This window comes from Scyliorhinus torazame, chromosome 11 (genome assembly GCF_047496885.1).
Source record: "Scyliorhinus torazame isolate Kashiwa2021f chromosome 11, sScyTor2.1, whole genome shotgun sequence".
Lineage (NCBI taxonomy): Eukaryota > Metazoa > Chordata > Chondrichthyes > Carcharhiniformes > Scyliorhinidae > Scyliorhinus > Scyliorhinus torazame.
The window spans coordinates 142,759,218-142,782,546 of NC_092717.1; the positions used below are offsets into that span (position 1 = coordinate 142,759,218).

The 23,329-nt window shown below is 47.9% G+C and overlaps 1 protein-coding gene across 4 annotated transcripts in view; it reads left to right on the forward strand.

Moving 5' to 3' along the window:
• The window catches only part of ccdc178 (coiled-coil domain containing 178), a 564,802-nt gene that overhangs the window by 68,899 nt on the left and 472,574 nt on the right, over positions 1-23,329 (forward strand). For all 4 annotated transcript variants that reach the window (XM_072467843.1, XM_072467841.1, XM_072467840.1 and 1 more), the window contains 2 exons: positions 8,060-8,202; positions 21,242-21,395. In XM_072467843.1, coding sequence (XP_072323944.1) covers positions 8,060-8,202; positions 21,242-21,395 — 297 coding nt within the window. The remainder of the gene's footprint in view (positions 1-8,059; positions 8,203-21,241; positions 21,396-23,329) is intronic.

The following is a 23,329-nucleotide window of genomic DNA, read 5'->3' on the forward strand; positions in this document are numbered from 1 at the left end:
CAGCAGCCCAGTGGTGGTAGCCACCCTCCAGACTTGGAACCAACTAATGGAGCAATTTGGACTGACCAAAATATCTGACACAGCCCCATTTGCAATAACCATAGGTTCACGCCAGCACTCACTGACGCCACCTTTACAAGGTGGAGACAGGACGGGGGGGACATTGACAGTTAAGGACCTATACACTGACGGTAGGATTACAACACCGGACGAACTGACGGAGAGATTCCAGCTGGCAAAGGGCAACACATTGACTCTTACCAATTTTTACAGATGCACGATAGAAGGCATCCTATCTGGCTGCATCACAGCCTGCCCCCCCCCATGATAGGCTGGTGGGTATCTAGGTCAGGGATTTCTGCCGTTTTTTTGACGGACTGATGCATGATCAATGACCACTAAAGTGAGGTTGTAGTCCAACTGAAGGCTTTAATAAGCTAGATGTTTCCCCCAGCAGCTCAGATTACAGAATGAAGGCTGCTGAGGTGGCACGGGCTCTTATACTCCGCCTTGCAGGGCGGAGCTACCATACAGCTTGACCAATAGGAAACATACAATATCTACCAATGGTGTTCCAGCATTACCAGGTACCGTAATACCTCTACACAGACTACCACATTCACCCCCTGTTAAAAAGGAGTCCGGCGGGGTAGTGGCCTGATATTGCAACATGGTAGCGTGGTAGAAATTATAGTTATGGAGGTACCGTAATACCTCCGTACAGCATTTTGTAACTATTTACAATTTTATTTACAATTTATGATTCATAATTAACTATACACTTTAAAATGAAACAATCAGTCGATCGGGGGCCCTGGTCGTCCTCTGTGATCGTCGAAACTTCGGTGGTGACTCCGGTGGAGGCTCGGGCGTCTGTGACTCCGGGGGTGTGGCCTCGATCTCTGTGGCAGCTTCGACACCCCTAGACGGCGCTGGTGGGGAAAACGGTTGACCTGGGAAAGGAGCGTCTGCAGGGCGCGTCGGTGGGTGGGGGGGCCTAGACGGGGCCGGCGGAAGGACCGATCCTCCTGTCAGGTGCACTGGTGGGAGGGAGCGTGGGACTGGTGGCTCGGGTGTGCGTGGGGCTCCGGCGGGCGCCAGGTTTCGTAGGGAGACCGTATATTGTCAGCCATCGGAGTACGCCACGTAGGCGTACTGGGGGTTAGCGTGGAGAAGATGGACCCTCTCGACCAACGGGTCCGACTTGTGCGCCTGCACGTGTTTTCGGACCAGGATGGGTCCGGGAGCTGTCAGCCAGGTCGGGAGCGAGGACTTCCTGGGGAAGACCAGGAGACGTTTGTGAGGTGTTTGGTTGGTTGTGGTACAAAGCAGTGACCGAATGGAGTGGAGGGCATCCGGGAGGACTTCCTGCCAGCGGGAGACTGGGCGATTCCTGGACCGTAGGGCCAGTAGGACGGTCTTCCAGACAGTTCCGTTATCCCTCTCTACCTGTCCGTTACCCCGGGGGTTGTAATTGGTCGTCCTGCTCGAGGCGATGCCCTTGCTGAGAAGGAATTGACGCAGTTCGTCGCTCATAAAGGAGGACCCCCTATCACTATGTATGTAAGCGGGGAACCCGAACAGTGCAAAGATGCCATGGAGGGCCTTGATGACGGTGGTTGCGGTCATGTCGGGGCAGGGGATGGCGAATGGGAACCGGAAGTACTCGTCAATCACGTTCAGGAAGTACGTGTTGCGGTCGGTGGAGGGTAGGGGGCCTTTGACGTTCATGCTGAGGCGTTCAAAGGGACGGGAAGCCTTTATCAGGTGCGCTTTCTCTGGCCGGTAGAAGTGTGGTTTGCACTCCACGCAGATTTGGCAGTCCCTGGTGGCTGTCCTGTCCTCCTCGATGGAGTAGGGGAGGTTGCGGGTCTTGATAAAGTGGAAAAAGCGAGTGACCCCCGGGTGGGAGGTCCTCGTGGAGGGCTCGGAGGCGGTCCACTTGTGCGTTGGCACATGTGCCGCGGGACAGGGCATCAGGAGGCTCGTTTAGCTTCCCGGGACGTTATAAGATCTCGTAGTTGTAGGTGGAGAGTTCAATCCTCCATCGCAAGATCTTATCGTTTTTGATCTTGCCCCGCTGTGCATTATTGAACATGAAAGCAACCGACCATTGGTCAGTGAGGAGAGTGAATCTCCTGTCAGCCAGGTAATGCCTTCAATGTCGCACAGCTTGTACTATGGCCTGGGCCTCCTTTTCGACTGAGGAGTGGCGGATTTCGGAAGCATGGAGGGTACGTGAGAAGAAGGCCACGGGTCTGCCCACTTGGTTGAGGGTGGCCGCCAGAGCTACGTCAGACGCGTCGCTCTCAACCTGGAAGGGGAGGGACCCCTCGATGGCGTGCATCGTGGCCTTTGCAATGTCTGCTTTGATGTTGCTGAAGGCCTGGCAGGCCTCTATCGACAGGGGAAAAGCTGTGGATTGGATCAGGGGACGGGCCTTGTTCGCATGTTGGGGACCCACTGGGCATAGTAAGAGAAAAACCCTCGGCAGCGCTTCAGGGCCTTGGAGCAGTGAGGGAGGCGGAACTCCATAAGGGGGCGCATGCGTTCAGGGTTGGGGCCTATAACTCAATTTCGCACTACGTAGCCGAGGATGGCTAGGCGGTCGGTGCTAAACAAGCATTTATCCTTGTTATATGTAATGTTAAGGATCTTTGCGGTCTGGAGGAATTTTCGGAGGTTGGTGTCGTGGTCCTGCTGGTCGTGGCCGCAGATGGTGACATTATCGAGATACGGGACTGTTGCCCGTAGACCGTACCGGTCAACCATTCGGTCCATCTCGTGCTGGAAGACCGAGACCCCGTTGGTGACACCAAAGGGAACCCTTAAGAAGTGATAGAGCCACCCATCTGCCTCGAAGGCAGTGTATATGCGGTCACTAGTGTGGATGGGGAGCTGGTGGTAGGCGGACTTAAGATCCACCATGGAGAAGACCTTGTAATGCGCGATCCTGTTTACCAGGCCGAATATGCGGGGGAGAGGATACGCGTCCAGCTGCGTAAACCTGTTGATGGTCTGACTGTAGTCGATGACCATCTTATGCTTCCTCCCGGTCTTTACCACCACTACTTGAGCTCTCCAGGGACTGTTGCTAGCTTCAATGACTCCTTCCCTCAGTAGCCTTTGGACCTCTGACCTAATAAAGATCCGATCCTGGGCACTGTACCGTCTGCTCCTGGTGGCGACGGGTTTGCAATCCGGGGTGAGGTTCGCAAACAGGGAAGGCGGATCGACCTTGAGGGTCACGAGGCCGCAGACAGCGAGGGCGGTATAGGGCCGCCGAATTTGAAAGTTATACTTTGGAGATTACACTGGAAGTCTAAACCTAGGAGTGTGGCCGCGCAGAGGTGGGGAAGGACGTAGAGTCGGTAATTTTTAAACTCCCTTCCCTGGACTGTGAGGTTTGCAACACAAAACCCCTTTATCTCTACTGAGTGGGAACCGGAGGCCAAGGAGATTTTTTTGATTAACGGGGTGGACGAGGAGAGAACAGCGCCTTACCGTGTCCGGATGTATGAAGCTCTCCGTGCTCCCAGAGTCGATTAAGCAGGACGTCTCGTGCCCGTTGATTAGTACTGTTGTTGTAGCAGTTGAGAGTGTTCGAGGCCGGGACTGATCCAGGGTCACTGAGGCTAATCTCAGCAGTTGAGTGTTCTCTTCGGGCGGTGTGCGGTCGGCTGAGCTGGGGTCCTGGGAGTCCATCCAAGATGGCGGCTCCCATTGGTCGCACATGGCTGGGGGTGCACAAAATGGCGGCGCCCATCCATCGAATACGGCCTTCGCGGGACAAGATGGCGGCGCCCGGGGGGCACGTGGCCCTGGAGTAGGAAGATGGCGGCGCCCTCTGGCTGCACGGGGACCGTGGAGAGGTTGTGGTGGCGGTCCGCATTCGCCGCCGGAGACCGCGGCGACCGCACGGGCCTGGCATACCACCACGAAGTGGCCCTTTTTACCCCATCCCTTGCAGGTGGATGCGTGGGCCGGGCTGCGCTGCCGGGGGGTGCTTGGCCTGCCCGCAAAAGTAGCAGCGGGGCCCCCCAGAGTTGCCAGGCCGCCTTGCAGCACAAGCTTGTGGGGGGATGGGGGATGTCTCGGGGTCGGCTGCGGAGGGGTTCCACGCTGCCCAGGGGGCTGCTGCGCGGTCGGGATCGTAAGCGCGGGCGTTTCTGGAGGCCACATCCAGGGAGCCTGCAAGGGCCCGTGCCTCTTTGAGGCCTAGTGTGTCTTTTTCCAACAATCGCTGGCGGATTTGGGAGGACAGCATACCTGCCACGAAAGTGTCCCGGATCAAGAATTCTGTTGTGGTCGCTCGCTGAAACTTGCGAGCAGCTGCAATTTCTCCCCAGTACCAGGAGCGCACGGTAGAATTCTTCCAGCGATTTCCCCAAGGATTTGTCCCCTCGTTGCTAGCAGATGTCGGGCGTAGACCTGGTTTACCGGGCGAATATAATGTCCTTTTAGCAGCTCTATTGCTGCATCGAAGTCTTCCGCGTCCTCGATGAGGGTGTAAATTTCCGGCCTCACCCTCGAGTGCAGGACTACCATTTTCTGTTCTCCCGTGGGTGTGTTTTCAGCCGTTCCGAGATATCCTTTAAAACACGCCAGCCAGTGCTTGAAGATTGCCGCTGAGTTCGCCGCGTGGGGGCTGAGTTGCAGACACTCCGGCTTGATTCGGAGCTCCATCCTTTTAAATCTAGCTTATTAAATTGATGCACGATCAATGCCCACTAAAGCGAGGAAGTAGTCCAACTGAAGGCTTTAATAAGCTGAATGTTTCCCCCAGCAGCTCAGGTACAGAATGAAGGCTGCTGGGGCGGCACGGGCTCTTATACCCCGCCTTGCAGGGCAAAGCTACCATACAGCTTGACCAATAGGAAACATATAATATCTACCAATAGTGTTCCAGCGTTACCAGGTACCGTAATACCTCTACACAGACTACCACACGGACTCTGCGTTGTCCCATTTTACCAAGACTACTGGGGCTGACCATGACAAATCTCCCATACCCCCAGGTCCGTCACTGCTCATTGCAGTGAATACAACTGGCCTGTTTACTAGTACGGCCACCACAGTGGTCCTGGTGTTGCAACATGAATGAAACATTTGTCCCACCCATCCACTCCTTCCCGCAGTCGGTCCCTCTCCCTTAGGTGTGTCTCCTGTAAGAAGGCTATGTCCACCCTCAGGCTCTTGAGATGGACGAGGACTCTTGATCTTTTCACCGGCCAGTTGAGGCCCCTCATGTTCTCTGTTACTATCCAGATGAGGGGGGCGGCCATAGTCACCCTGTGAGCTTGGCCATGTTTGTCTGTGCCTGCCCTTGCTCACGGGTCATTCAAGATGGCCACCGATTACTTCCTTATTTTTGCCGTCGCCACCTGTTGCATCCAGCACTACCCTCCCCTGCCCTAACCCCCCTTCTGCTTCTCCCCTGTACCCCCTACCCTTATGCTTCCAACTCCTAGTTCCCCCCTCCCCACTGGACTTTGCCCCCTACTCTAACCCCAATATCCCCCACCTTCTTGCCCTTTATTTGCCCTGAAATTTTGTTTATCTCTCCCTCCTGTCAGGGACTCCCTCCTTCCTAGGAGGTGCACCGCGGCATCCTTCGCTGTGCATCCGTACACCAGCCTGTTCGCTAGTGTAATGACTCCCTTAACTGTGGGGTTCCTCAATTTAACCCGGTCTATCTCTCCCCTCCTACCCCCCCCCCCCAACCTTTCGCACATCTGCATATAATAATAATCTTATATTAACACTGCAATGAAGTTACCGTGAAAAGCCCCTAGTTGCCACATTCCGGCGCCCGTTCAGGTACACAGAGGGAGAATTGAGAATGTCCATTTCACCTAACAGCACGTCTTTCTGGACTTGTAGGAGGAAACCGGATTACCCGGAGGAAACCCACACAAACACAGGAAGAACATGCAGATTCCACACAGACTGTGACCTAAGCCAGGAATCGAACCTGGGACCCTGGCCCTATGAAGCAACAGTGCTAACCACTGTGCTAACGTGTTGCCATGTTCTGGACATTGCCCTCTATTGTTGGTTGCCCCGTCCATTTTTCTGGACAAAACCTGTTGGCCTCCTCTGGGGCGCCAAAGTAGTGTTCTTTTCCCTGATACATGACCAACAGTTTGGCGGGATAGTGCATGCCAAACTACACCCCACTTTTGTACAGCGTGGATTTGGCACCATTGAATTCGACCTGGCATTTGGTCTGGTCTGCACCAATGTCCTGGTGCAAATGGATGGAATGTTCTTCCCACGCACTCTTTTACGCTCTTCGCCCACCTCAGGATCCGCTCCTTATCCTAGTGCCGGTGTTTCCCTGGCCCTGGGCTGTTGCTAAAGTGACCTGTAGGGGCACGGTCTACCTCTGGGAGCTTGGTGAGGCCCTCCTTGCTGACCAGCTTCCCGAGCACCTCTGCAAGTGTTCTGTGGTGTTTCGCCCCTCCATTCCCTCGGGTAGACCCACAATCTTCAAGTTTTGTCGTGATTGGTTTTCTTGGTCTTGACCTTGTCCTTCAACCCTTTCTGGGTCTTGACCAACCTCGCCACGTTGGCCCCGAGTGTCGTGATCGGTCCCTTTGGTCCGTGGCGGCCTTTTTGAGGTCCCTTGTCATCGTCTCCTGGGCCTCCAACCTCCACTCCATGTAGTCTATTGCCTCCCTCATGGGGGTTGTCGCGGCCTCCACTGCTGCTTCGACAGCCGCCATGAGGACGTTTTTCATCTCCTCCCTATATTTCTGGAACTCGGAGGTGATGAAGCCCATCATTCTATCCATCTGTACATGGGTCCGCGCTGGGAACTCTGCAGAGTTGACCCTCGCTGGTTCTGTGCCACCATGCGTGTTTCCCTGTTCTGAGGTTGAGGTTTCCCTCCCCTTGTCTCTCCTGGCATTTCGGCTGGGCGGCTGATTGTTTCCCATCCTAGCTGACAGTGTGATCGGTGGGGATTGATTTTGGGAGGTTTCCTGTGCTTCCGGTCGGTGCCCGTTTGTTGGGGTTAAAAGGCCTTAGTCGATGTTCGAGAGCCACTTTTCCTGCGACCGCTCAGTTCATGGCTGCCACCAGAACTTCCGAATGCCAGATTTCCAGTATTTGCAGTACTTTGCTCTCCTATTATTTACTCAATGCTGGGCATTTGTAAGTGTGATTAGTTTCAATTTAAAATGAGAATTTTTTTATCACTCAACACAAAGTGTAATTTTTCTGTCAACAGCGCCCATGTCTATGGATGTCTATGCTTGCGGTTCAAATCTTTCGGATGTTGCTGTGCAGATATTGCTGTATGGAAATTGGCTTCTGGGTTTCGTACAATCTGAAAGCGACTGCACTTTAAAAGTACATTATTGGCTGTAAAGTACTTTGAAACATCCTAAGATGTAAAAGGAAATACACAAATATTTTTCTTTTTTAATATGAGAGGGTGTGTTAGTGAAAATCTTGTGAGGTGTTTGGAGAATATTGTTATCATGAAATATCTGATATTGTGTTATTTTTAAAATTCTTTCATGGATGTCAAAGCCAACATTTATTACCCGCCCTTAACTACCACTAGTGATGAGCTTCCTTCCTGAACTGCAGTTGCACCCAGAGTGCTGTTATGAAAGATATTCCAAGATTTTGATCCAGAAACAGCAAGGGACATTTGAAGATGGTGGTGAAACAGCAAGTGATTATGTTCCCACACATCTGCTGACCGTGTCCTTCTAAGTGATGGAGGTCACTGGTTTGGAAGGTGCTGTTGAGAGATGGTTGATGAATTGCTGCAGTGCTTCTTATAGATGATACTCACTGCTGCCACTGTGTGTCGATGCCTGGGGTGCCAGTCAAGCAGACTGCTCTGCCCTGGCTGGTGTTGAGCGTCTTGAGTGTAGTTGGAGCCGTACCTCTCTACATAAGTGGAGAGCATGCCATCCCCAATGGAATGCAATTTCTTATTTGTAGATGCAAATTTGATTTTCTTCAAAATGTAAGAAGCTTATGTTTATTGTAGATAATGTAAATTTTATTGTACAAAAACTGTTTCTCTCTGCATTTTTAGGTGACTGAAATCTTTAAAAAGGTTGATTGGGAGCTCAGTAAAGCAATGCAGGAACTTGTGGATATGCGTGCTCAAGCACAGTTGAAAGAAAAAGAGATGCATGAAGAACTTGCCACATTAGAGAGAAAAACAGCAGAACTTCAGTGAGAATATTTTGATAATCTTTAAGGAAACAACTTTACAATATTTACCTTGAAATTCCAAGATACTGTGTGAGCAGTATTTACTTGCCATTCAATTCCCAAAAGGTAGAATTTTTGTTTAAGAACTTAATCCATGCATAAAAAGAAAAATCCTTATCCTTCAGTTAATAATTGGCCAACTGAATTACTACGTTCAAATCAGAATGGTGCTCGATTTTTCAGCACTAGGAGTGCCATTTTGCCTTTCAAAGGTATGGTGGTGCATATGCATGGTGGTGGAATTTGGTGAGAACATATGTGTAAGGGGCATTTTCTGGAAAAGAAAGACTTTGTGTACAGAGAAGGAAAATTATGGAGCTGATTTAATGCCGGTGCTGTCATTTTCTATCACTGGCAAATTCCCTCTATTAACCTCACATAGCTTAATATGTGTTCAACAGCAGAAAGAACCCCCTTCCCCTCTCCCTCACTTCATTTCCCCACAAGCACTATTTTATAGAATCATTAAGTAATTTCAGATTAGTTGCTGATTGCAGCAGCCACTAAGAATCAGCGATTGTAGGCATATTTGGTAGTTCGTGAAATTTTTTTAAAGGTTCCAAAGTTTACTTTGGCCTGACTCATTCCTGAGTCAGGTAGTGGAAATTGGGAAATTTACCAGCTTAGGTAGAAATATCCTTAATGGCAGGTTCTTTTTTCTGGGTGGGGGGGGGGGAAGGAGGTGGAGATGGTCCATACACCCTGACACAAGTAAGATGCAGCCGCAGGAGAGGATGAGTGCAAGGAGGGCTGGTTAAGAACATAAGAACGAGGAGCAGGAGTAGGCCACCTGGCCCCTCGAGCCTGCTCCGCCATTCAATGAGATCATGGCTGATCTTTTGTGGACTCAGCTCCACTTTCCGGCCCGAACACCATAACCCTTAATCCCTTTATTCTTCAAAAAACTATCTTTCTTTATCTTAAAAACATTTAATGAAGGAGCCTCTACTGCTTCACTGGGCAAGGAATTCCATAGATTCACAACCCTTTGGGTGAAGAAGTTCCTCCTAAACTCAGTCCTAAATCTACTTTCCCTTATTTTGAGGCTATGCCCCCTAGTTCTGCTTTCACCCGCCAGTGGAAACAACCTGCCCGCATCTATCCTATCTATTCCCTTCATAATCTTATATGTTTCTATAAGATCCCCCCTCATCCTTCTAAATTCCAACGAGTACAGTCCCAGTCTACTCAACCTCTCCTTGTAATCCAACTCCTTCAGCTCTGGGATTAACCTAGTGAATCTCCTCTGCACACCCTCCAGTGCCAGTACGTCCTTTCTCCAGTAAGGAGACCAAAACTGAACACAATACTCCAGGTGTGGCCTCACTAACACCTTATACAATTGCAGCATAACCTCCCTAGTCTTAAACTCCATCCCTCTAGCAATGAAGGACAAAATTCTATTTGCCTTTTTAATCACCTGTTGCACCTGAAAACCAACTTTCTGCGACTCATGCACTAGCACACCCAGATCTCTCTGCACAGCAGCATGTTTTAATTTTTTATCATTTAAATAATAATCCCTTTTGCTGTTATTCTTACCAAAATGGATAACCTCACATTTGTCAACATTGTATTCCATCTGCCAGACCCTAGCCCATTCACTTAGCCTGTCCAAATCCCTCTGCAGACTTCCAGTATCCTCTGCACTTTTTGCTTTACCACTTATCTTAGTGTCGTCTGCAAACTTGGACACATTGCCCTTGGTCCCCAACTCCAAATCATCTATGTCAATTGTGAACAGTTAAAAGGTCCATGTTGGTGCTCTGGAACTTTGTGACATATTTTCCTTAATGTAAGACTCTCCAACCTTCACCCGACACCACCTCCCTACCTACTCCTCATGGCCCATCCATGCCTATCAATATCTTCACCCATCTCTAATGCCCTCCATGCTAACTTATGCCCCTCTACCCACGCACATGGCTTCAGCCACTATGCCACCTAAGTAACAGCTCATGCCAACCCATGATCCCTCATCACCATAGCTGACAGTTCTACAGAATGTATTTACCCTTCAAGAGCATTTGTGACTCCCACATTGCAGAATAAGGCCATGTCTCAGCAAAAATGAGGTCTCTTTGCACTCAGCACTGGGTACAAATGACCCAGTTGAGGTTGGGTTTACCATATGTCGGAGTAACATCCCGACCCTGCCATCCCTGGTGAAAATAGGATCTGCTGGAAGTAGAGGAGCGACTTCTGGATCTGGGTCCTGCCTGGAATTTTGGAAGGTGCTTTGAGTCTCCAAGACTCCACGAAAATCTGAAGCTCCATACTCCAAGATCGCCGGATACATTTATTTTTCTCTTGCCATAATGAAGCAGGTTAAGTGAGCACACAGTTTTTCAAGGATTGCAGGCTTTCCCATGTTTTAGGATATAATTGACTGCACAAATGTCATTTTGCAGGTGCTGTATGTCAACTCGTGTTGCACTGCAGCTTGAAGATATTTCTACACATTCAGCTGGTGAGTTTATCATGCCGGTCCATTTCCCTCGGGGGCTGTCAGGTGCAGAGGTGGCCTGTTTAAAAGGGGATGGGTGGAAGGGCATGGCTTGGCATCTGGGGGCCTGAGAGGTCATAGTGGGTGGATAGAAAGGCAGAGGCCGCATAGTGGGCGCGATGGACCATAGAGGGTGGAGAGAAAAGCAGAACTTCGTATTGGAGAACCTTTTGGACTTTACTTTTAAAAGGTCCCCTCATGCAGACTAGGGGCGCAATCTTCCGGCCTCGTTACACGCGCGCTCAAGCATAACGAGGCCGGTGAATAACGGGAGAGACCAAAAATAGGAACCGCGCCAGGCGCCTGTTTGCAATGCCACCTGCCCGCTTCTGTAGGCGAATTCGGAATCTTGCCGTAGTGTGGCGAGAAACCAATTATCATCACTTTAGCCCCATTTCCATACAATTAATGAGAGCTACCTGTCATCCAATGGCCTCTTGTCATTCAGCGACCTCCCCAGCAAGTGGTCACGCTGGCTCAGATTAGTACTCCTCTTGATAAACGTGAACATGGTGGAAGGGCTTCCGAGGGGAACTGAGGAGGGGCGTAGTAATCTTTGCTCACAGGCAAAGAAACTGGAGGCGCTGGGCTTGCCACCCCAGTGCTCGGTGGGGCGTGGGGACCCTCCACAGGGATGGGCTGCCATGAGAGGGTGGGGGGGAGGCGCGGGGGGGGACAACTGGGGGGGGTGCAATCGCTTGCGGCACCACCATGCCAATCCTCGGATCTCAACCTCATTTCGGGGTCAACCCCTGTCCCTTCCCGTCTGCCCCACTGATCACCCATAGCCCCCACCGAATGCTGAGACCTCTGGCTGCGCGGCTGAAAGTAATTGCTAATAGGGAATTGGCAATAGTGGCCAAGTGGGTTCCCATGGGTAGGCAGGCCGTGTAGCATGTGGGAGTCATTGGCTAGCATTTTGATTATACCTTGGTGCCCGGACACTGTATGGGAGTCAACACCACACACGCAGCAGCCAACATCCGAACACCCAGGGGATGGGATACAGCTCCCGGGACATGACCACGGCCTGAGGGTAGGCGGGTGCCATGGGGAGGGGGTGTTGCCTGGAGAGACCGGCAAAGGGTCCGGGGTCAGCCCGCATTGCGAAATAAAGTGACAGAAGCATCATAATGTTTGTGCAAAGAGTTGTTTAATGTGCGGTACAATACCCCATTTCCGATAGTGCCGCCCCCCCCAACCCCCCAGCCTCCAACCCCACCCCTTCCCACCCCCTACCTAACCCTCCCCCCTACCCCTGTGCCCTCAGTGATGCCTGGCCCTCCTAGCTCTACCACTACGTCTTGGTGTTTCCCCAGGATGCACATCTGAGGTGGAGGCAGGCAGCTGCTTACCTCGCCCAGTGTCTTTCAACAACACTGTCATTTTTACCGTCTGGACCCGACCAGCCAACAACAACGGCAGCACATCCCACCTCTTAAAGTCTGCCTTCATTCCCTCCACCAGCCACGCCAAGTTCAACTTATGCTGCTGGGTCCAACTCCACGCCACCTGTATCTCAAGGTAACAAAAACTCGGCCCCACGAACCGGAGAGGCAGTTCCCCCAACCGTCTCTCCTGTCCCCAAGCATTAATTGGGAATGCCTCACTGTTCCCCATGTTAAGCTTGTACCCCAAAAAGCTGCCAAACTCCCCATGATCCCAACTAAGCTCCCGACCTGGTCCAAAATGTACAGTGGGAGATTATCCGCATACAAAGAAACCCCCGCTGAATACCCCTCCACGCCCACGAGCCCCTAAGCGCCATTGGCGATGGCGCACACTAGGGCAAAGAACAACAGGGAGAATGGGCACCCCTGCCTTGTCCCCCAGTGCAACCCAAAGTACTCCGAGCTGACCTTGTTAGTCCACCAGCCACATCCAGTCCACAAATTCCTGCCCATACCCAAACTGCCCCAGCACCTCGAATAAGTACACCCACTCCACCCGATCGTAAGCTCCATTGCCACAACCACTTCAACTTCTCGGCCCTCTGAGTTCATCATAATTACATTAAATAACCTCTGTACATTCGCCGACAACTTCCACCCCTTCACAAATCCTGTCTGGTCCTCACCTATCCAGCCCAGCATACAATCCTCCATCTGCGTCCCAGCATCTTTGCCAACAACTTTGCATCTACATTCAAAAGCGAGATTGGGCGGTACGAGCCACACTGCTCCGGGTCCTTGTCTTTCTTTAAAACAGGCGATATTGAAAGTCAGCGTGGGGGAAGCTCTCCCCTCTCCATCAACTCATTATACATCTTGATAGCAGGGGCCCCAGCTCCGATCCAAACTTCTGACCGAACTCGACAGGAAAAAGTGACAGTAATTAACTATTATTGTAACGCTACAGCAATTGCAACAAAAATCAATTTCTTTTTTAAATTTTAGAGTACCCAATTATTTTTTATTTTTTTTCCAATTAAAGGGCAATTTAGCATGGACAATCCACCTACCCTGCACATCTTTGGATTGTGGGGGTGAAAACCATGCAGACATGGGGAGAATATGAAAACTCCAACAAACAAAAATCAATTTCAACATGATGAGCAGGATTATGATAATATTTTGATTTTCAGCTGCAACATATTTTCTTAGAATGTTATACTAATTTTTCAATTTATGGGAGATCCTCTATAGCAGGAAACCCTTTTTATTCTGTGGTACCATCAGGGGTTGTGTGCTGGAAGGGCGGTATTTCACTCATGCTGTTCTTCAGTTTCTGAACAGTTTCCCAAACCAAGATGGTCACAGGAAACCACTTGATAGACTAAAGGGGAATCTGTGCAATGAGGATTAACTGTGCAGCCTGATCAGCCTTTATAAGCAGAGTACCAAGTCCTGCTAAAAAGAGAAGCTGGGTGAGGGAGTTGCTGTGTGCAGATAAAAGCAATATACTATGGATGCGGGAATCTGAAACAAATTCTGTCATCCAGCTTTGACAAAGAGTCATCCAAACTCAAAACGTCAGCTCCCTTCTCCACAGATGCTGTCAGACCTGCTGAGATTGTCCAGTATTTTCTGTTTTTGTTGCTGTGTGCAGAATTGTGTGTAAGGTTTGCTCAAGGAAGAGCTAGGTATATATTTCCTTTTTCTGTTTTGGTGAGTGCCTGAAGATTTGTAAATAAACATTCACCTTTGTATTGTATCTGAACAAATGTGAGTTATTGAAGTGAGAGAATCCAACCCACCTATTGTAATCCCCATCCCTTGGTCACATCACAATTCTTTACACAGTCAGATTTGTTGCATGATTCATTATTAAGATTATGGTAGTTTGCCAGGCTCAGCCTGATACAATTTAAGGTGGTCCACAGAGCGCACTTGACGGGGGCGAGGTTGAGTAGGTTCTTTGGGGTGGAGGACAGATGTGGAAGGTGCTCAGGGAGCCCGGCGAACCATGTCCATATGTTTTGGTCATGCCCGGCACTGGAGGGGTTCTGGAGAGGAGTGGCGGGAGCAATATCTCAGGTGGTGAAAGTCCGGGTCAAGCCAAGCTGGGGGCTAGCAATATTTGGAGTAGTGGACGAACCGGGAGTGCAGGAGGCGAAAGAGGCCGGCATTCTGGCCTTTGCGTCCCTAGTAGCCCGGCGAAGGATCTTGCTAATGTGGAAGGAGGCGAAGCCCCCCAGCCTGGAGGCCTGGATAAATGATATGGCTGGGTTCATAAAGTTGGAGAGGATTAAGTTCGCCTTGAGAGGGTCTGCGCAGGGGTTCTACAGGCGGTGGCAACCGTTCCTAGACTATCTCGCAGAGCGTTAGAGGAAGGTCGGTCAGCAGCAGCAGCCCTTGGGGGTGGGGGGGGGGGGGGTGGTGGGGGGGACGTCCTGGGAGGGGGGGGAAGGGGGGACTGCCTGGGAGGGTGGATGAGCAAGAGATAACATGAAGGGTTGGGGAAACTGGCACGTGCGGGTGAGGGCTAGTGTACAAAGCTGTGTAAATATATCATTTTGCCATGTATATATCTTGCTCTGCGCGATTTCTCGTTTTTTTTTGTTACCGGGGGGGGGGGGGGGCGGTTATTGTTTGTAAGGGAGAAAAATTGTGTTAAAAAACTTTAATAAATATACTTTTTTAAAAAAAGATTATGGTAGTTTACAGTTAATATTTAATTTCCAAGGCCTGAAAGAAATTAATTATAAGTGAACTTGTTTAATTTCAATCCACCCCACAGCTCACCAACTCTAATTTGGGACAGAAGAACTGAAATAAGTGGGCCTTATTTATGTTACATTATGTTACAGTTTAACATGTAATTGATAAACTGATGGGTTAATATGACCATTTGTGTTGCAAACAAATAAAATAGTTTGCTTAATACTTTTTTTCATGAGATTGGATGTGCAACTTGCAGTGGCCGGTCTATTGTTTACATGAAGAAGGTTCAATTCAAAGCAACCTATGCTGAAAATGATATTAAATGGTTAACATATTTAAGGATATTATTTAAGACAGTACATAACTAATTATGCATGTCAGTTTTTGTATAGCCTTGGATATTTCATTAAGGAATATTGTTGCTATTAAACTAATCTATATTTGAACTATTAAAAAAAAATGTATTAACATTTTTTCATAATAAAATCATACAAAATAATTAAGTTACACACTCAAAGAACGAGAACGAGACTTAAAAGCGCATGTTAACTTAATTCCCCCAAAAAACTAAACTGAACCCCTAACAGCTTACGGTGACTAGCTCCTTAAAAAGGAAATGATTGGCTGCCCTCTTTGATAGAACCCATCTGCTGACCCTCTAATGGTTTACTTAACCTTCTCAAAATGTAAGAAAGACACTGGGCGGAGTAGGAGACCTCCAGCCAAGCAGAACCTGTCTCTGGGCTATTAGCGAGGCAAAGGAGAGGACATCCGCCTTCACCCTCGTCTGAAGCATCGGAGAGCCTGATACTTCAAAAATGGCCACCAGAGGACATGGATCCATAAATTACTGAATATTTACAGCATCGTATTGAAGAAAGAGGCCCAACTGGAACAAGACCAGAACATACGAGTGTGATTAGCTGGCCCCTGAGAGCAACGCTCAAACTTGTCCTCCACCCCAGAGAAAAATCCACTCATCCTCGCTTTAGTTAGATGTGTCCTGTGCACCATCTTGAATTGGATCAGACTTAGCCAGCACATGAAGACGTGAAGTTGACCCTGTGAAGGGCCTCACTACATACCTCATCATCCAGGATGGGACCCAATGCACCCTCCCACTTTGGCCTCACCTCATTCAACGGAGCTCACTCTGAGAGGCTATGGCCATATATGCCCAAAGTAGTCCCCCCACCTTACCCGGACAAAATCCCCTTCAACAGGAAAAGGGGTGTGCCAAAGGAAAGGAGGGAAAAGCCTTGCACAAAAATCGTGACTCTGAAAGAATCTGAAAAAACTGGGCACCGGCAGTTGGAATTTCTGTCAGCACCTTAAAACTGCCAAACCGCCCCTCCACAAACTGGTCTCCGAATCTCTCCAAAACCTTCCCCTCCCATGACTTAAATGTCTGTCCAAACCTGCTGGCAGATAAAGATGATTATTGCAGATGGGGGCTAGTGAAGACATGGAACAGAGCTTAAAATGTAGCCTGAATTGCTTCCAGATTATCAGGGTGGACACCACCACTGGATTCAGGAGAGGCAACGATGCGGTTACACAAACATTAAGGCTAGAAACTGTGCAGAAGCTTGCTTCCATTTGTCCCCATATAGAACCTGGATCTCTGAACCACAACAATGTCTTCGGAATATTGCCAAATAGTAAAACAGTAAATTGGGTAGAGTCAAGCCTCTTGACTGCCTATCCCTCTGGATCAAAGCCCCATGGAGTCTTACCCAAACAAATAAAAGCCATTGAATGATTGACTTTGACAAAAAAAGACTTGGGGAGAAAGGTGGGGAGACATTGAAAAATAAATCAAAATCTTGGGACGACATTCATTTTAATAGTCTGAATCCTGTCCATCAAGGGAAGGGGGAGGTTATCCCATCTCTGTAAGTTGGACTTGAAACCATCAACCAGACTAATATAATTTAATTTATGAAGCGAGGCCCAATTGTGAGCCACCCTGACCCCCAAATAACGAAAGCTAATTGGCAAAACGAAAAGGTAGCGTCTCAAGTTGGCCCCTCCTCCCTGGGGGGTTGACCGGAAAGCATTTGCCCGTATCAAGTTCAACTTGTACCTAGAGAAGTAGCCAACACTCCTAAACAGCTTTATTATCTCGTCCATAGAGGGTGCAGGGTCCATAATATAGAGAAGTAGGTCATCCGTGTAAAGGGAAACGCGATGCTCCACCCCGCCCCAATTTATCCCCCTCCACATAACCGAGGACCTCAGCACTATAGCAAGCATTTCTATTGCCAAGGCAAACAGGAGCAGAGACTATGGACACCAGTGTCTTGTGCTTCTATTCAACGGGAAGTAGTCAGAGTTCAGAGCATTCGTACGAACATTAGCAATGGGGCCCTATACAGTGATCGAATCCAGGAGATAAACTGGTGTCCAAATCCAAAGCACCCAAGAATCTCAAACATATATTCCCACTCCATTCTATCAAATGCTTTTCGGCATCGAGGGAAACAATCACCTCCGGTTAGGCACCAAGGAAGGGAAAAGAACAACATTTAGCAGGCGACATGTATTGGCCAACAATTGCCAACCCTTAATGAAGCTCGTCAGATCATCCAAGATCACCTCTTTTTTTTTTTTAATTTTAGAGTACCCAATTATTTTTATTCCAATTAAGGGGCAAATTTATCATGGCCAATCCACCTAACCTGCACATCTTTGGGTTGTGGGGGTGAAACCCACATGGGGGGAATGTGCAAACACCACACCGACAGTGACCCAGGGCCGGGATTTGAACCTGGGTCCTCAGCGCCGTAATCCCAGTGTTAACCACTGTGCCACCGTGCTGCCCTATCCAAGATCACCTCTGGCAGTCAGGACTCCAGTCGTAGTGCCAGCACTTTGGTGTGTACGAACATCCGCACTTAAGAGTGAAATAGGTCAATACAACCCACACTCTGTTGGGTCTTTGTCTTTCTTGAGAATCAAGGAAATAGAAGCCTGTGTGAGGGTAGAGGGAAACAAACCCCTGGATAAGGAATTATTAAACATATCCAGAATTAAAGGTACCAATTGCTTTACAAACTTCTTATAAAATTCAATGGGGAAGCCATCCGGGCCAGGGACTTTAGCAGTCAGCATCAACCCAATGCATTTCATGATTTCCTCTGGGCCCAATGGGATTCAAACTCCTTGCTACTGTCCCCCTCTACAGCTGGGATGGATAGAATGTATAAATAGTCAGTTGTGACCGATCCCTCAGCCACTCCGATCTATATAGACCCCGAGAGAATGATTCAAAAGCCGCATTAACCTGAGGAGGGGCGGAAACCAAGCTGCCGCTCAAGTTAAGTACCTGTATGACCTCCTGGGAAGCCACTTGTTGCTTCATCTGGTGAGCTAAGAAGCGACTGGCCTTCTCCCCGTATCCATAAAACATACTGATCAAGTGTCGCAGCTGGCCCACCACTCTGTCCATTGACTTAGCTTGAGTTGTACCTGCAGCTTTTTCCTGTTTGCTAACAACTCTGGAGTTGGGTAAGTGAATACTGGTGGTCCATCTCAAGAATGGAGTCCACCAACCTCTGCTGCTCCATCCTCGCTGACTTCACCATGTGCACTTTGTAGGAGAAAATCTTCACTCCCCCCCCCCCACACCCCCTTCCTCGCGCCTGGGTACTACCCCACCAAATATGCACACAGATAGCAAGCAAAGATGAAGATAGACAATTAAAATCTACCTCTAAGGCCTTCGCACAGCGTCAAAGGTGAGATTGATTCACTTTTTAATAAAATGTTATATATTCCCCAATGGTGGTGGACATGCATTAGCAAAGTGTTTTGCCTGCTAATAATGCTGTGTCTAATCTCCATGGTGGATGCTGGGAGGGGCCTGGCTCTAATCAAATCAATCAAAATCAACGAAATCACTATCGCTGAGTAACCAACCACCATCACAAAAGGGAGGAAAGACCTATCCACCACAAAATAAATCAATCCCCAAGTATACTTGATGCACGTGTAAAAAAAATTAAAACTCTTTATCACCTGGGTGCTAAAAGCGCCAAGGATCTAACCCCCGTCCCATCTGTTCCATGGAAAACAAAAACGCTTTGGCCACCCCTGATGGAGTCAGGGATTTGGGCTTGGACCGATCCAAACTAGGGTTCAGAATAAAACTCACGTCCCCACCCAAAATAAGCTGAAGCGAATGCAAATCGGGAAGGGAGGCCAGCAGATTATTAATAACATTTTATTGTCCCAGTTTGGAGCATAAATATTAACCAGAACCACCAGAGTGCCTGCCAGAGAGCCACACACAATAACATGTCTGCCATTGGGGTCGGCCAAGATCTTAGAGAGAGAAAACTGAATCCTTTTATTAATGTTGCTGCACCCTGAGCCCTACCATCAAAGCCCAAATGAAAGACTTGTCTCACTCACCCCATCTGCAGCCTTATCTAGTCTCTGACCCGCAAATGTGTCTTCCGCAGAAATACCACGTCGGAATTTAAACTCTTAAATTGATTGAGAAAATACTCTTGAACTTTTCACTGGGCCATTCAACCCCCTGGCATTCCGCTGACCAAACGAATTGGGGGTCTCCCACCACCGCATCCCCCCCCCCCCCCCCCCCCCCCCCCCCACCGCACCCCCACCTCAATGCGGAGTCAGCTATTTTCACCAAGACAGATTATCCAATGGATACATAACAGATTCAGCAACCAGGCCACCCAAAATTTCCGCCACACCAAATCACAAGACGAAATAAAGAATCAATCTGCACTCACCGTCAGCAAACTATCCCCACCTCCCCTCCCCCTTCTTCCTTGCCCTCAGATATGACCTCACCCAAATACACATACAGATAGCAGCAAGGAGAAGATAAACAACTAAAATCTACTTCTAACAAACCTAACTCTGAACACAATATCTAAGCTCATTATCTAAAGAAACTACTATAAAAAGCTGCAGTCAACCTTCAACACACTCCCATTAGCTAACTCTTATGTTAACAGAGTTTTTCCCAACTAGAGTGAAGAAAAATGGTTACAAACAACAAAATATTAAAACCCCATAAACCATTGTGCTCCAACATGGAGCTATATTATTTTCCTAGCAATTCGAACTGAAACCACATGAAACTAAACCCCAAATCTAAGCCCAAACTAAAACTTCAACCCCAACAAGAAAAATGTAAAAATAAACATGAAGCCCCAACAATTCAACATGCCCGTCCCCAAAACACAAAAACGTCAATCATACCGCACCCAACCCATGTTTCTTTACAAAGATGCCTCTCCTGGCACATCAAATAAATAGCCCTTTCCCTCGAAAGTCACTCTAAACCATGCTGGATACGCCACATCAAACCAGACTCCACTTTTGTACAGGGTGGCCTGAGCTTTGTTAAACGCAGCCCTCTTCTTCGTCAGCTTCGATCCCATGTCTTGGTAAAACCTGATAGTTTGGCCTTCCCATTTGAAGTCATGATGCTCCCTTGCCCATCTCAAAACCCGTTCTTTCTCTTTGAAGCTATGAAACTTTACTATTACAGCGCGGTGGACCCTCAGGACGAGGCCTTTGCCAGACTGTACAGTGGGCTTGGTCCAACACAGAAGGGGATGTGAATCCATCGCCCCCACCATCTTACCAAACATATCGCAAAGAACTCCCTTGGTGTTGGGCCTTCCATCCCCTCTGGCTGCCCCACAATTCGAGCGTTTTGCCTCCTAGACCGATTCTCTAAATCATTTACCTTGGCCTTCAGCGATTTATTCGCTTCGGCCACCAGTGAGGCTTCCAGTGAGGCAATCTCATGGCTCCATAGGCTTTCACGGTTTTGTTGGTCTTCAACAGAGCCACTCGGATGAGGGCCAAGACCTCCTCCATCAATTTGAGGAGTTCCTCCAACACACCCTGCTAGTGCTTATCAAATTTTTTCGTTAAGTTACTCAAAAGCACCTCGGCCGTTATGGGAATGGCCAGAGCCCAGAGGCTGCCTTTGCCATCTTTTCTGCTGATATAATCTGAGAGGCCGCCGATTCCGTCGATGACCTATAATCTGCTTTTTTCTTCCCCCTAGCTTTTTTGGGCATTTCACTAATGTAAGATCTTTATCCCATTAATTCTGTAGGTTTTAAAAAGAAAATACCTCCTTGAACTAAGAAAATAGCAAACTGTGAAATGCTCCAGCAGGAGTCACCTAGTGCACGTCTTCACCCAGATAACCCCACCAGAATGCCTTCTGTATTTGTACTATTAATCATTCATTTTGCTAGGTTATATATATCGTAATTTTTTTGCTCCGAATCTTATGTATGATTTTATGGTCATAACTCTCACAACGAAAGAGATAAAAAGGTTTATTTATACAAACTTCAAAACTGCTTTGTAACACAATCTTCCTATTTAATAGCAACAACCTGATCGATGCCAAGGCCCGCTTTGATGTTTATATTATTCAGGAGAGGGAAATGCAGGATCTACTTGCAGAAGCAGAAAAATTGTACAACCTACTTATGAATGACTGGGCTGATTTGACACAGCAGAAAAGTATTAACGTAGAAAATGTAAGTTTTTAATTTTGGTTTTCATTGAACTGGCTTTCTGAATGAGATCTTCCAATGCATAGCATAGCCATGATTTTCTGATACACAGTACGTAGAAAGATACATCGAAAATAGAAGCAAGAGAAGGCCATTCGGCTCTTCAAGCCTGCTCCACCATTCATTATGATCATGGCTGATCATCAAGCTCAATACCCTGATCTCGCCTTCCCCCCATATCCCTTGATCCCGTTAGCCCCAAGAGCTATATCTAATTCCTTCTTGAAATTACACAACGTTTTGGCCTCAACAGATTCACCACTCTCTGGGTGAAGAAATTTCTCCTCACGTCAGTCCTAAAAGGTTTACCCCTTATCCTCAAACTATGACCCCTAGTTCTGGACTCCCCCACCATCGGGAACATTCTTTCTGAACCTACCCTGTCCACTTCTATTAGAATTTTGTAAGTTTCTATGAGATTCCCTCTCACTCTTCTAAACTCCAATTAATATAATCCTAACCGACTTAGTCTCTTCTCAAAAGACAATCCTGCCATCCCAGGAATCAGCCTGGTAAACCTTCGCTACACTCCCTCCATAGCAAGAACATCCTTCCTCAGATAAGGACACCAAAACTGCACACAATACTCCAGGTGTGGCCTCACCAATGCCCTATACAATCACAGTAAAACATCTCTATTCCTATGCTCAAATCCTCTCGCTATGAAGGCCAACATACTGTTATGGGCGAGGCGTTTTCAGAACCCCAAAATGTATCATGGAGTTCAAACAACCTCTCCCTTTAATGGATTTGTTGCTTTTCCTAGCACACGGCTTTTTCCCTAGGTGTGGGATTACAATTATGGACACGTGGGTTTTTAAACACAAAACACTGTTTATTCCATGAACTCAACATAATATCTGAAATAAACATTGGATCTCTTAATACCCCTTACTTCAAAGATAACTCAGAAAATATTGCAACAGTAAATAATTCCTTCAAATGTTCCTTCAAACTTCCAAGAGGCTTAACACCTTTAAACAAAATCACATCAGGATAAAGGTTTTACTATTACGAGTTTAAATCACCCCAAATGATCCAGAGATGGTCTTTTATGGCAGAGATCCAGCTCACTGCAAAACCAAGACACAACCAGCTCTTTTCCTCCAAACTGCAAAAGTAAACTGCAGAATGGCTGACCTGAGCTCAGTCCCACCCACTCTCTGACATCACTGTTTTCTTAAAGGTACATTGCTTAAACACCCATGTCTTAAAGGTACTCTCACATGACACCACACCGCAAGAAAAAAAAATAAACCATCAACTTCAAGATGGTTTCATTTTTCACTTTTGCACCATCCACTAAGAAATGTACACAGTAAATATACCTTTTCGTTTTAAAAAAAAAACAACACATGCAAACAGGTATAATAATATAGTCCATTTTTTTTTGCTCTTCTTCCTCCAAACGAAATCCTTCTCGATTGACAGTCTCTTTGAACAAAGTCTCTCCACGATCCATCCATTCCTCTACTCCTTGGCATTTCTCTTCAGAATCAGATATTTTAGTTCAATCTGACTACAGAGCCCCTTGCAATTCTCCAATACAGAAACATTGGTTACCACAGCTTTCAGGCAGTTTCTTTAGCAAGTCCATCAGTGGAGTAATCACGCCACAAAGCTTATGCACAAATGTTCGATCAAATCCATTCATGCTAAGAAATCGCATTATTTCCCTTCGTCTTGAGGGTATCAGAAACTCCTCAAGGAAAGTGATTCGGGCTTCTCCAAATTCACTTTCGGCTAGGTTCATCACCAAACCCGCCTCCTGAAGTCGATCGAAGAACTCCATACGATGTTTAAAATGTTCTTTCTATGTCTGGAAGTTGAAAATAAATGCAGATTGTCCCACTTTCTCAATGCAATCCATCAAACGTGGGATAGGATAAGAGTCCGTT